This window comes from Pongo pygmaeus, chromosome 19 (assembly GCF_028885625.2).
Source record: "Pongo pygmaeus isolate AG05252 chromosome 19, NHGRI_mPonPyg2-v2.0_pri, whole genome shotgun sequence".
Taxonomy (NCBI): domain Eukaryota; kingdom Metazoa; phylum Chordata; class Mammalia; order Primates; family Hominidae; genus Pongo; species Pongo pygmaeus.
In genome coordinates, this window is record NC_072392.2 from 81442419 (window position 1) to 81455384 (window position 12966).

The window sequence follows — 12966 nt, forward strand, 5'->3', positions numbered from 1 at the left end:
CCATTTACTGGTCGTATTACTTTGAGCAAATAATTTAATGTATCTGTTCCTCTCTTTTCTCATCTGTAAAATGAGGGTAATAATTTCTACCTTAGAAAGTGGAATCTAAAGTTATGAAGGTTAAGTAAGCTAATATATGTAAAGTGTTTACACTAGTGACTTGTACATCATAAGCATTATGTAAGTATATGCTAAATAAATATATACTCTTATTTTCCATATAGATTATAAACTTTTCAGTCAATGACTATATCTCCGTGTTGTATAAATTCTCATATCTGTTGTTAACCATGTACATAGAAAACACTTATCATCAGAGTAACTTTGTAGGAGACAGTGAAATAGAGCCCCAGAATATCTAGAGGTCTGGAATCTACGATGAGAAAAATTTGCAAAAAATTAGTTAGTTTAACCTTTAGGAGGGAGGAAAGTGTTACTCATTAATTTGAAGAGACCAGTTTTGCCTTTTCATTTTATCAAGGAATAAGAAGCTTTCAGTGGTTCTTGAGGAAAAAATAAGTATCTAAATGTTTATAATATAAAAATAACCCTACTGATTCTCTTATTTCTGTTCTGTGGCAAAGAAATCTATTTATGTTGCCTCTGGGAGGATAATAGGAGAGGAAAAATAGAGCCTTGTTTTTCTACCTTGACATACATTCAGTGGGAGTTTTGTAGAGATTTTTCACAGATGGAACTTGAGTTCAGTACTAATATGCAAAAATACACATAGACCCTATCTCTGACCCCCAGCTTGTGACTTTATTAGAGAAGCTGATATAAATGTTAAATGGAATAATAACAATGCAGATCTTACCTTCTTGGCATTTGGAGTGGTTTACTGTTGTAATACTGAATATCCTAAATAATAGGATATGATTGTGTTTTGTGATGCTGTTGTGTTTTGGCATCAAACCGTATGACACTACAGTTAATGCTTGTAATGCTAACGGGTATATCTGACCCCATAAAAAGATTTTTGTAATGTCCTTTGAAATCTGTGCTACTGTGGATTGTTACAAGGTGAGATTAAATGCTCTGAATTTAGAACAAAACCTGAATAAATATGGACGGTAAGTCAATCTAACATAAACAGATACTCATTTTAGGAAAATTTTTTTCTGCCTCACATTTATAATCATTTTGACTTCCCTGGCTCATTTTTATTTGATTTGTGTAAATTTTTTACTTGGAAGCGAATTTATATTGAGAGTGAGTAGTCCAAGAAAAACCTCGTAACTTTGTAATTTTTTAGTTAAAATGTGAAAACTAAAGAAATGACCAAAGTGAATGTACAAATAGTTGCAGAACTAGACCATTTTATTTTGAAAGATTCATGTTCTTCAATGCCTTCTTGTTACAGGTGATGCTGAACAGGAGCTTGGCCCCCCTCCATCTGTAGATGAGGCAGCAAACACACTCATGACTCGTCTGGGTTTCCTCCTTGGAGAGAAAGTCACAGAAGTTCAGCCAGGTGACCAATACAGCATGGAAGTACAGGATGAAAATCAGGTAAGCTGTTTGCTATCACCTTTGTGAAACATGTTGTGAATCAGCTTATTATGCCAGAAATAATCCCAATTGTTGAATGCCTTTTGAGACCTAGAATACAACTTAATTTTCCATAATCACTATTATTTCTTCAGTTTATGAATAATCTTTTAGCTTTAGTCTTAGATTTAACAACCCAAAAAGCCACTTTTAGGTTTTGATTGATTTAATGAATGAATGAGCAAGCCAACAAATAAAATTGACACGTATATAAGCACTGCACCCCAAATTTGCAGAATATACATTCTTTCCAAGTGCATGTGGATTATTTACCGAATTGGTTATATGCTGAGCCATAGAGCAGGTCTTGACAAATTTCCAGAGATTCCAGTTACTGTGACCACAGTGGAATTTAGCGATTACAAAATGATAATTTAGAAAGTGGTATCTAAAAGATTACTTGGATCGTTAGTTCAGATTTTCTACTTTTCTGAAATACACATTTAAAACTAATATTTCTTTTTAAGCACATCTTTAGCTATATCCTACAAGTTTTGTTATACTTAGTTTTTATTTCAATTTAAAATATTTTCTGATTTTTTTATGATTTCCTGTTGGACTCAGAGGCTACTTAGAAGTATATTACTCAATATCTAAATATTTGGGGATTTTCTAAGTATCCATCTCAGAAAGTTAAAAAAATCAACAATTTAAAAAATATTTTATAGTTTTCTTTCTTTTGCTATTTTCATTTTTTTCAGTTTAAATGTAGCAAAAAAAGTACTAGAGTCAGATTCACTTATATGATCTTAATCTTCAGCGTGAATGTCTGATAGTGAAGCGTTTTATTCAGGAGATGACCAATTAATTTTAAATTGCATATTTTATTAGTAAATATTAGTGAAGAGTCTATATCACATATTACTTTTGTTACAATGAGATATACAAGGATTATTTGAATATATTTATATATCATGTGGATAAGTTCAGATGTTCCAGGGCGCTCTCCTCAAGCCTCACTCCTTAGGTTATTGGTTTTGCTAGCTGCACATTATTTAAATACTATCTTAACTCCCTAATTATCTCTAGCCCTGCCTTTTCCCCTTTACTTGAAATTTGTATATTTAGCTTCCCACATTATATTTTCTACCTAATGTTTAAAATGTATCTCAAACTTAACATGTCAGATTTCTCCCTAGAACCTGTGCCTTCTGCAGTGTTTCCCATATGAATAAATGGTATCACCTACTTGCTTAGGACAAAAGCATTGGAGCCATTTGACTTCCATCAGACCCACATTCACTCTTTCAGCAAATCGTAGACCCTGTCTTCAAAATAGGTACTCAATCTGATCCCTTCTCACTATTCCCACTGCTATACCCAAGTGTAAGCCACTGTCATCTTTTGCCTGCTAGTCATCTAGTACCTACTGCAATAGGTACTAGAATGTAAGGCTGGAAGGCTGGGATTTTTGCCTATTCTACCCGTTGCTGTATCCTCTGCCCCTAGAACATTACTGTCATTACTAGGTGCTCAGTAGGTATTTATTATATGAATAAATGGTCTCCTAATAGGTCTCTGCGTCCACTCTTGCCCCCCTGTAGTCTGTTCACACAGTAACCAGAGTGAGCCTTGTAAAATATGAATCCAATTCTGTCACTTTGCTTGTAATCTTCTACTATATTCCCATTATACTTAAAATCTAAAATCTTTACTGTGGCCCAGAAGGCTACACCTGATCTAGCCACTTGCTACCTCTCCTACATCACTTCCTACCCCTCTCCCATTCACGCACGGCTCTCCAGCTACATTGGCCTCCTTGTCGTTCGCCGGACACATCAGCTATATTCATTTTTACTGGAATGTTCTTCCCCCATAACTCACTTCCTCACTTATTCAGTGTTCTGCCTAAATGTTACCTCCTCAGAGAGGTCTTACTTAATTCCTCTTCTAATAATTGCACCTGCCCATCCATATACCCCTATGCTTCTACTTTATTTTTTCATAGCTCGTACCATTAACTGATATTACATTACATGTTTAGTTGTGGGGTTGTTTTACCTCATGACAAAAATGTGTGTTTCATGATTTCAGAGCTGATGATTTTTTAAATCAATTTACATTGTAACTATGTCAATATGCTGTGCTCTGTGAATAAAAAATGGGAATGATATTGTTGAGGGATTTTTAAAAATTGGGAGCAATAAAACATCTATTTCACCTTTCATTTCTTGATATTCATGTCAAGTTAAAATGTGACTGTTACAGTAATGACCAGGTAACTTGATGTCGTATCTTATAACCCGAATATTTTTTCAAGGACCCTGTCATTTCTACACAGCTACATTTCCTTGGATGATAAAGTCTGTACTTGTTGTTCTTGAGATTCTGCATGTCACAGTGATTTCTGCATAAAGTCACAAGTCTATGGAATGCACCTTACTTGTACATTACTGAATAACATAATCTTAAGTAAATGAGTAGTATCATTGATTTAATTAAAGCAATATGGTGTAATAGAAAAGCCATTGAACCAGGAGGGAGAAAATTTGTGTTCTATTTCCAACTCTGCCACCTACCATTTTGTAAATTTGGACGTGTCACTTAACCTCTCTGAGCTTTATATTTTTCATAGGTAATAATAACTGACATTTATTAAATACCTACTGTGTACCAATTATTGTACTAATTGTTTTACTTGCACTATTTTGTTTAAGCTTCTTCACAACCCAGTGTGGTAGAGTTCATTCGTATTCCAATTTTCAAATAAGAGATGGAAACACACTGCCAGAAAGTGATGGAATGGTATTCATATCCAGGCAGTCTGCTTTTATAATCTATGCTCTTAATAGCCACACCATACTGTTCCAGTGTAATGTGAAATAATAACACCTGACAGGGTTGTTGAAAGGATCAAGTTAAATCATGAATATGAAAATACTTTGTAAGCTGTAAAATGTCATATAAATAAAAAGTATAAAATAATATGCAATATAGTTAGTATATAAATATATGCAGGAACTGTGTGATCTGGGGGAAATTACATCATAGCTTTCGTACTTTCATTGGTTTCATTTTCACATTTCTTAAGTGGGGGAAATAACATACATTATGCCTATCATACCAGGTTGATAAGGAGTAAATGAGATAATATATAAAAATATTTTTAAATTGTTAAGCTTTATACAAATGTAAAATATTAATAATGAAGCTAAATGATAGCCTTCTTGCAGTATAATATACGCTGGAACTATCTTGGAACCACACAAGAAAGTGGCTAAATTGATCATTGGAATTTCTGGTTTCAGGAAGATTATTAAGAAGTAGGAGGTCACGTTAATTTGGTGACTTTTTTCTGAGCTAAACAGTATATTAACAAAGATAAACTGCTATGCTTAGGAAGATCATGTAGTGATGATATTCTCAAAATAGTAATGACAGAATCTAATGCAAGTCAGCATACATCATTTTTCTACAAAAAAAACAAAGCATGAAAGTGATATTCACCTGACCCCTTTATTCTTTCAGTAGTTTCCAAGGTATTCAAATGGACTTTATGAATTTCCTCTTTAGCTTCTTACGTTGTGTATTTGTAGGACCTTTAAGAGATCCAGATTGGGAGCTTTCTTAGGATCCTTCTGGAGAACATCAAGGGCAATGGGAAAAACACTGAAAGGTTTAGGAAGTGCAGTGGCTTAAATAGACATCCATTTTAGCCTACAGCATGAAGAATAAATGTTGTCTTTCTCTAGCTCATTAACTAGTCTCCTTAAGTAAATATGAGGCCTGCCTTTTAAGTCATAAGCCATGAACAATTTTCTGTTTTCTAAATGGCTTGATATTTAAGCTTTACTTTTACAGTTAAAGCTTTTCAGGTACACATTCTGTGATATGTGCTTTATTTTGCAGAAAATAACTTAGAGTAAAAATAAGTAAGTGCCGTTTGGGCTTAACCTCCACATTGTCTATATTATGCATATAATATGATTTTCTTTCACAAAGAACAGAATGAGAATCTTAGAACAGAAATGAGTTGTTATAAAAGTAATAGATTCATATCATAATAAAACTTTTCTTCTTTTTTTTTTCAGACAGAGTCTCACTCTGTTGCCCAGGCAGTAGTGCAGTGGCACGATCTTGGCTCACTGCAACCTCTACCTCCTGGGTTCAATGATTCTCATGCCTCAGCCTCCTGAGTAGCTGGGAGTACAGGCATGCACCACCACACCCAGCTAATTTTTGTATTTTTAATAGAGATGGCATTTTGCCATGTTGGCCAGGCTGGTCTCAAACTCCTGGCCTCAACGAATCCACCTGCCTCAAGCCTCCCAAAGTGCTGGGATTACAGACATAGGCCACCATGCTGGGCCTAAAACTTTTCCAATATGGGATGACTATAGCTATATCTAATGTAAAAGACCTGAGTACGGTTCATCTACTCACATGTGTCTCAGACTGGGAGTGGGAGGTTAAAAATTGTTTGCCACATTTCTAACCTGAAGGATTCCAATTCCAATTCAATAAGTCTGGAGTGGGGGCTCAGTATCTGTCAATTTTGTGAGAGAGCTTGCATGTTTGTTTTTTCCATGTCACAAGTGATATTACTGTGTGCCTAGTTAGGAATCATTGCTCTGTAAGGGAAAAAAGATTTTAAGGTTAAAAAAAAAAAAATCATTGCTCTGGTAGACCAGCATCATATTATAGAAATAGAGATTTTAAAAAATTGAAACTCTCCTCTTCTCTGGAGAGATAACATATAGTAAAAGAGAAATTTGGATACATTTGAGAGCTTACTGTGTTCTTAAGAAAAATCAGATTCTAATATTATTGATATGATTGAAAAGATTTACTTGGTTGGAGGGTAATGAGAATGTCACTTGTTCTTGGTTGAGTCAAATGTATCTTTTGTAACCTGGTTATAGTATTTAAATTAAAATCAAAACCTAGATTCAACACAGATGATTAAACACAAGGGACTGCATCTAGGAATCATCTTAGGATGAGTTGAAGAGCCTTAATATTCTCATAGCTAGTTATCAACACATTCTCCAGTTATTAAATTTTAGCAGAAAGAGTATGAATAGAGACTCTATTTGTAAAGAAGTTGAAAGGCTTCTTTTAAATTTAACATTTAAAGATGTTAAATTTATCATTAGTGCGTCTTCAAGTAATTTTGCTGCCAATCACTTAATAATTTTAAAAACGATAAAATGTTGGCTGGGTGCAGTGGCTCACACCTGTAATCCCAGCACTTTGGGAGGCTGAGGTGGGTAGAACACAAGTTCAGGAGTTCAAGACCAGCTTGGCCAAGACGGTGAAATCCCATCTCTACTAAAACTATAAAAATTAGCCAGGCGTGATATTTGGCGGCTGTAATCCCAGCTACTCGAAAGGCTGAGGCAGGAGAATCACTTGAACCTGGGCGGCAGAGGTTGCAGTGAGTCAAGATTGTGCCATTGCACTCCAGCCTGGACGACACAGTGAGACTCCGTCTCAAAAAAAAAAAAAAGGATAAAATGTTTTTAGTGTTTGAAAAAGTATACTTTTATTCACTATTGTAGTAATTTATTTGTGTAGAAAGAGTTGAAGAAAAGTGAATTGTCATTAAATTAGGCAAACCAGAATATATTACCACCAACCTTTTTAGTAATTATTCATTCCTTCACATCAAAACTTGTAAATAACTTCAAGTATAAGAATCATTCAGTGTACAAGGTGATCTCAGGCTGTAATGCTGTTATAGAGAAGTTATTTAGGTTTGTATTAAACTAATATTAATTCTGTTTTATTAGACAAACTTTTAGAATAAGGCATTTTTCCCTGCATTCATGTGTTGTCTCTGGACAGCTGCCTATTGTCTCCGGACAGCTACCTATGTAAGCTGCCTATGTAAAGTTCTTCCTTGCATTAAGAACTTTATTTCTTCCCAGCTGTAGAGATTTTTTTTCCCTTCCATCTAAAGAAAATTATTGGCTGGGTCCAGTGGCTCACACCTATAATCCCAGCACTTTGGGAGGTTGAGGCAGGTGGATCACCTGAGGTCAGGAGTTCGCGACCACCCTGGCCAACATGGTGAAACCCCATCTCTACTAAAAATACAAAACTAGCCAGGTGTGATGGCATGCCTGTAATCCCAGCTATTTGGGAGGCTGAGGCAGGAGAATCGCTTGAACCTGGGAGGCGGAGGTTACAGTGAGCCAAGATTGTGCCATTGCACTCCAGCCTGGGCAACAAGAATGAAACTCTGTCTCAAAAAAAAAAAAAAAAGAAAGAAAATTATTAACAAGGCAAAGTTCCAGGTCTTCCAAAAAGTTTTATTGATTGCAAGGAAAACTTGCAAATAGCAGGGAGAACTTGTGCTTAATAAAAAATTTCTCTATTCTATTAATGAATGGCAGTGATAGGGCACTTGTCACTGGAAATTTTGTAGGCAGAAAAACTGGCAACAGTCTCTGTTAATGTTAAGTTCATCAAGTTTCACATTAATTTGTAGACCCCAAAGTCCTTATCCGAGAAAGCAAAAACAAATAGAGCCTAATAGATGTAAAAGCTATGCATGTAGTTTTTTTTTTTCATCAAAGCATTTATTTTATCTTAAAATATACTTTAACAGCTGATCAGGTTATCTTACTTATTCATGATTCCAATTTTTCAGACCTCAGCAATCACTCAGCGGATAAGTCCTTGTTCAACTCTGACTAGCAGCACTGCCTCTCCACCAGCCAGTAGCCCCTGCTCTACACTCCCACCCATCAGTACAAATGCAACTGCCAAGGACTGCAGCTATGGGGCTGTTACTAGTCCAACCTCTACCCTTGAAAGCAGAGATAGTGGCATCATTGGTGAGTTGGTTTTTATATTGATAATTTTGTATCCTTTTTTTCCTTTTTAAAATAATTACACAAGCTTAAGGTTTTTAAAAATTCTGCTTTTGAATTGTTGAGATGTATATGTAAAACTTTCCTGGTCTTTTTAATGATGCTGGAGAGAGAAACTTAAGGGTAAACAAAATGAAAGGTATTCCTCCCTACTTAACCACTCCTTATCAGGATATTCCCTGATAAGGAGGAGTGGATTTTAAAAAAAAACTTCTGTCCACTTCTTCCTGTAAATGCACGTACATCATCTATCTACCAACAGAAGTAGTTCAGAAAAAGTTCATTCCTTACTGGTATAGTCGAGAGTTTTATGAAAGAAAGGTGAGATTAGATTAAGTGGCGAAAGAGTTATGATTTGAGTTGTTCTGGGTCTATTTGTGCAAACCATATATTAGTTATTTAATTAGTTTTGGGAGCCCCTTTAGACTTTGTTTTTCTTCTTGTCAATAAGACAGCCCTGTTTTTTACCTTCTGCAAAGTAGAAAAATGGTATTTCTTTGCTTATGATTTGAAACCTTATACGAATACATTTTTATGGCAAGCTTGGGCATAAAGAGAACTTGAAACTTAGAAGTATTCAAGCAAAGAAATTTTCTATTTCGTTTTTCCCTTGTGAATTTTCTAATACCTTTTTTTTTTTTTTTTTTTTTTACCAAAGATCCTAGTTGACTACTTAGTCCTAGAAATATATCTAAATAATCTTCAACCCAATTAGCAGTTTGCAGCAGAAACTAAAACCACTCTGATAAAGGCAATGCTGATGGGACATTATGTAATTTATTATCTCCAGTGGACTCTAGGTAAACATTTCATCAGAGCCAGACGTGGACTGTTGGAGGCTCATTCATGTTCAGGAGATAGGCCATCATCATTTATATGTACTGTTATGATTCAACACCTCTTGCTATGAAAATCATATAGGATATTTCTAGCTCAGGAAATCTTTCATCATATTCAAAATTTTTAGTGATCTTTCTAGAGTAATAGTTCCTATTAATGCATTTTGACAACTAGAAAATATTAAAGTATTGTGATTTCTCTTTGGGACACTGTTCTAATGCTCTTCTTATAGTTAGGTATGGAGATAAGAAGAACAGGGGAAGAACATACTGCTGGAGTTTCTCAGTTTTTATGGTTATCAAGTTGTATAATGATTCAGACATTGAACATTATTCTATACCATTGGCATTTACAAAATGCTAAAAAAAAAATTGCATTTCCTTTAATAATGGAGTTACCAGTAGACTCCTTTTGACAAATAAGTCTGTGTACATCTTCTAGTCAGAGATAAGAATTTGAAAATAGTATAAAGCTATATACTCTGTGAGAAGATAAAATGGAAATTGGGCTTCTGTCCAAAACATAAATGGCATTTCTGGGTATTCCTTTTCTACCTAACAACCAGATGATGACAGTATCATAGTCTCCAGCAGCTTTATATAGAATAAAGAAGAGGAAAGAACATAGGTGGTAATAAGAATAATTTTAATTAAAAGTTATTTATGGCTAGGTTTCTCTTCAGACCCCCAAAATTATAGTATATGCCAACCCCAATTAAGTATTTAGGAGCAGAGCATAAATGGGGAATGAATGTGTTCCATCATCTATGATATTGCACATGTGAATGTATGGGTTTATATTTATACATAGGTAGACAAAAGTGATTATGTTTTTTCCTCTCTCGCTCTGGGCCCCAGGTGCAGAGAGCTGAATTAATAATACTCCTCAGTATATACAGATTGGTCTGTACAAAGCTCCTCTCAGTTTATTACTTTTCCCTTTATCCTCAATCCCATTTAATTGCAGCCTTACTATTATATTTATATGTCCTTGAATATTAATGTGTCCTTGAATGTTATATGTTGTTTTTTGTGTATGTTTGTGATTTTAATTTATAAAGTGGCATGTTAATACAGATCTTATTCTGCTTTTTAAAATCTATATGAACACCAAATTTCTTGCTTCTGATGATGTAAATATTCTTCACATTTTACTTGCGAACACTCAGGTTACTTCCAACTCCTCTACCATTTGTACAAACCTTTTCTGGACTTTATACCTAGGACTGGAATTACCGAGTCATGGGGCATATGATTATTTAACTTCATGAAGTACTCCCAGATTATTATCCAGAATAGTTACAGTAATTCACATTCTCATCAGCAGTATGTAAAGCTTCTTTTTCCTTTTCTCGTTCTTTGTTGACACTACCTAGCCCAGTTCTAAAATCCGAAAACTCTTAAAACCATTAAGTTTTTTAAAATATAAATTTACATCAAATTCATTTGGCTGTAAAATCTTACCTGAGCTAAGATGAGGATACTTACAGTCTTTATCCTACTAAATATGAATATCTATACATTTTATTGTAGAAATGTTAATATACTTGGTTACAGGATACTATTCCCTATGCCATATACAGTATCTGTGCCTTTTTACTTTTTTAAAATGTGAGACATTCTGTATTTTGAAACACATCTTCAGAGTTTCATATATGCGATTATAGACCTGTGTCATCTGACTTTCTGATTTTAGTAAATCTGATGGTTATAAAATTGTCTCATTTTAATATGCATTTCTTTTTTTTTTCTAATAGTTTACTGTGTATTTTAAAATAGCTAAAAGGGTATAATTAGATTGTTTTCTTTTTTTAAAAAATTTATTATTATTATACTTTAGGTTTTAGGGTACATGTGCGCAATGTGCAGTTGAGTTACATATGTATACATGTGCCATGCTGGTGCACTGCACCCACTAACTCGTCATCTAGCATTAGGTATATCTCCCAGTGCCATCCCTCCCCCCTCCCCCCACCCCACAACAGTCCCCAGAGTGTGATGTTCCCCTTCCTGTGTCCATGTGTTCTCATTGTTCAGGTCCCATCTATGAATGAGAACATGCGGTGTTTGGTTTTTTGTCCTTGCGATAGTTTACTGAGAATGATGATTTCCAATTTCATCCATGTCCCTACAAAGGACATGAACTCATCATTTTTTATGGCTGCATAGTATTCCATGGTGTATATGTGCCACATTTTCTTAATCCAGTCTATCATTGTTGGACATTTGGGTTGGTTCCAAGTCTTTGCTATTGTGAATAATGCCGCAATAAACATACGTGTGCATGTGTCTTTATAGCAGCATGATTTATAGTCCTTTGGGTATATACCCAGTAATGGGATGGCTGGGTCAAATGGAATTTCTAGTTCTAGATCCCTGAGGAATCGCCACACTGACTCCCACAAGGGTTGAACTAGTTTACAGTCCTACCAACAGTGTAAAAGTGTTCCTATTTCTCCACATCCTCTCCAGCACCTGTTGTTTCCTGACTTTTTAATGATTGCCATTCTAACTGGTGTGAGATGGTATCTCATTGTGGTTTTGATTTGCATTTATCTGATGGCCAGTGATGATGAGCATTTTTTCATGTGTCTTTTGGCTGCATAAATGTCTTCTTTTGAGAAGTGTCTGTTCATGTCCTTCGCCCACTTTTTGATGGGGTTGTTTGTTTTTTTCTTGTAAATTTGTTTGAGTTCATTGTAGATTCGGATATTAGCCCTTTGTCAGATGAGTAGGTTGCGAAAATTTTCTCCCATTTTGTAGGTTGCCTGTTCACTCTGATGGTAGTTTCTTTTGCTGTGCAGAAGCTCTTGAGTTTAATTAGATCCCATTTGTCAATTTTGGCTTTTGTTGCCATTGCTTTTGGTGTTTTAGACATGAAGTCCTTGCCCATGCCTATGTCCTGAATGGTAATGCCTAGGTTTTCTTCTAGGGTTTTTATGGTTTTAGGTCTAACGTTTAAGTCTTTAATCCATCTTGAATTGATTTTTGTATAAGGTGTAAGGAAGGGATCCAGTTTCAGCTTTCTACATATGGCTATCCAGTTTTCCCAGCACCATTTATTAAATAGGGAATCCTTTCCCCATTGCTTGTTTTTCTCAGGTTTGTCAAAGATCAGATAGTTGTAGATATGCGGCGTTATTTCTGAGGCCTCTGTTCTGTTCCATTGATCTATATCTCTGTTTTGGTACCAGTACCATGCTGTTTTGGTTACTGTAGCCTTGTAGTATAGTTTGAAGTCAGGTAGTGTGATGCCTCCAGCTTTGTTCTTTTGGCTTAGGATTGACTTGGCGATGCAGGCTCTTTTTTGGTTCCATATGAACTTTGAAGTAGTTTTTTCCAATTCTGTGAAGAAAGTCATTGGTAGCTTGATGGGGACGGCATTGAATCTGTAAATTACCTTGGGCAGTATGGCCATTTTCACAATATTGATTCTTCCTACCCATGAGCATGGAATGTTCTTCCATTTGTTTGTATCCTCTTTTATTTCCTTGAGCAGTGGTTTGTAGTTCTCCTTGAAGAGGTCCTTCACATTCCTTGTAAGTTGGATTCCTAGGTATTTTATTCTCTTTGAAGCAATTGTGAATGGGAGTTCACTCATGATTTGGCTGTTTGTCTGTTATTGGTGTATAAGAATGCTTGTGATTTTTGTACATTGATTTTGTATCCTGAGATTTTGCTGAAGTTGCTTATCAGCTTAAGGAGATTTTGGGCTGAGACAATGGGGTTTTCTAGATATACAATCATGTCGTCTGCAA

The 12966-nt window shown here is 35.2% G+C and overlaps 1 protein-coding gene across 6 annotated transcripts in view; it reads left to right on the forward strand.

Moving 5' to 3' along the window:
- Positions 1-12966, forward strand: part of TANC2 (tetratricopeptide repeat, ankyrin repeat and coiled-coil containing 2) — a 487927-nt gene that overhangs the window by 243416 nt on the left and 231545 nt on the right. For all 6 annotated transcript variants that reach the window (XM_063657089.1, XM_054458934.2, XM_063657088.1 and 3 more), the window contains 2 exons: positions 1364-1512; positions 8147-8333. In XM_063657089.1, the coding sequence (XP_063513159.1) occupies positions 1364-1512; positions 8147-8333 (336 nt within the window). The remainder of the gene's footprint in view (positions 1-1363; positions 1513-8146; positions 8334-12966) is intronic.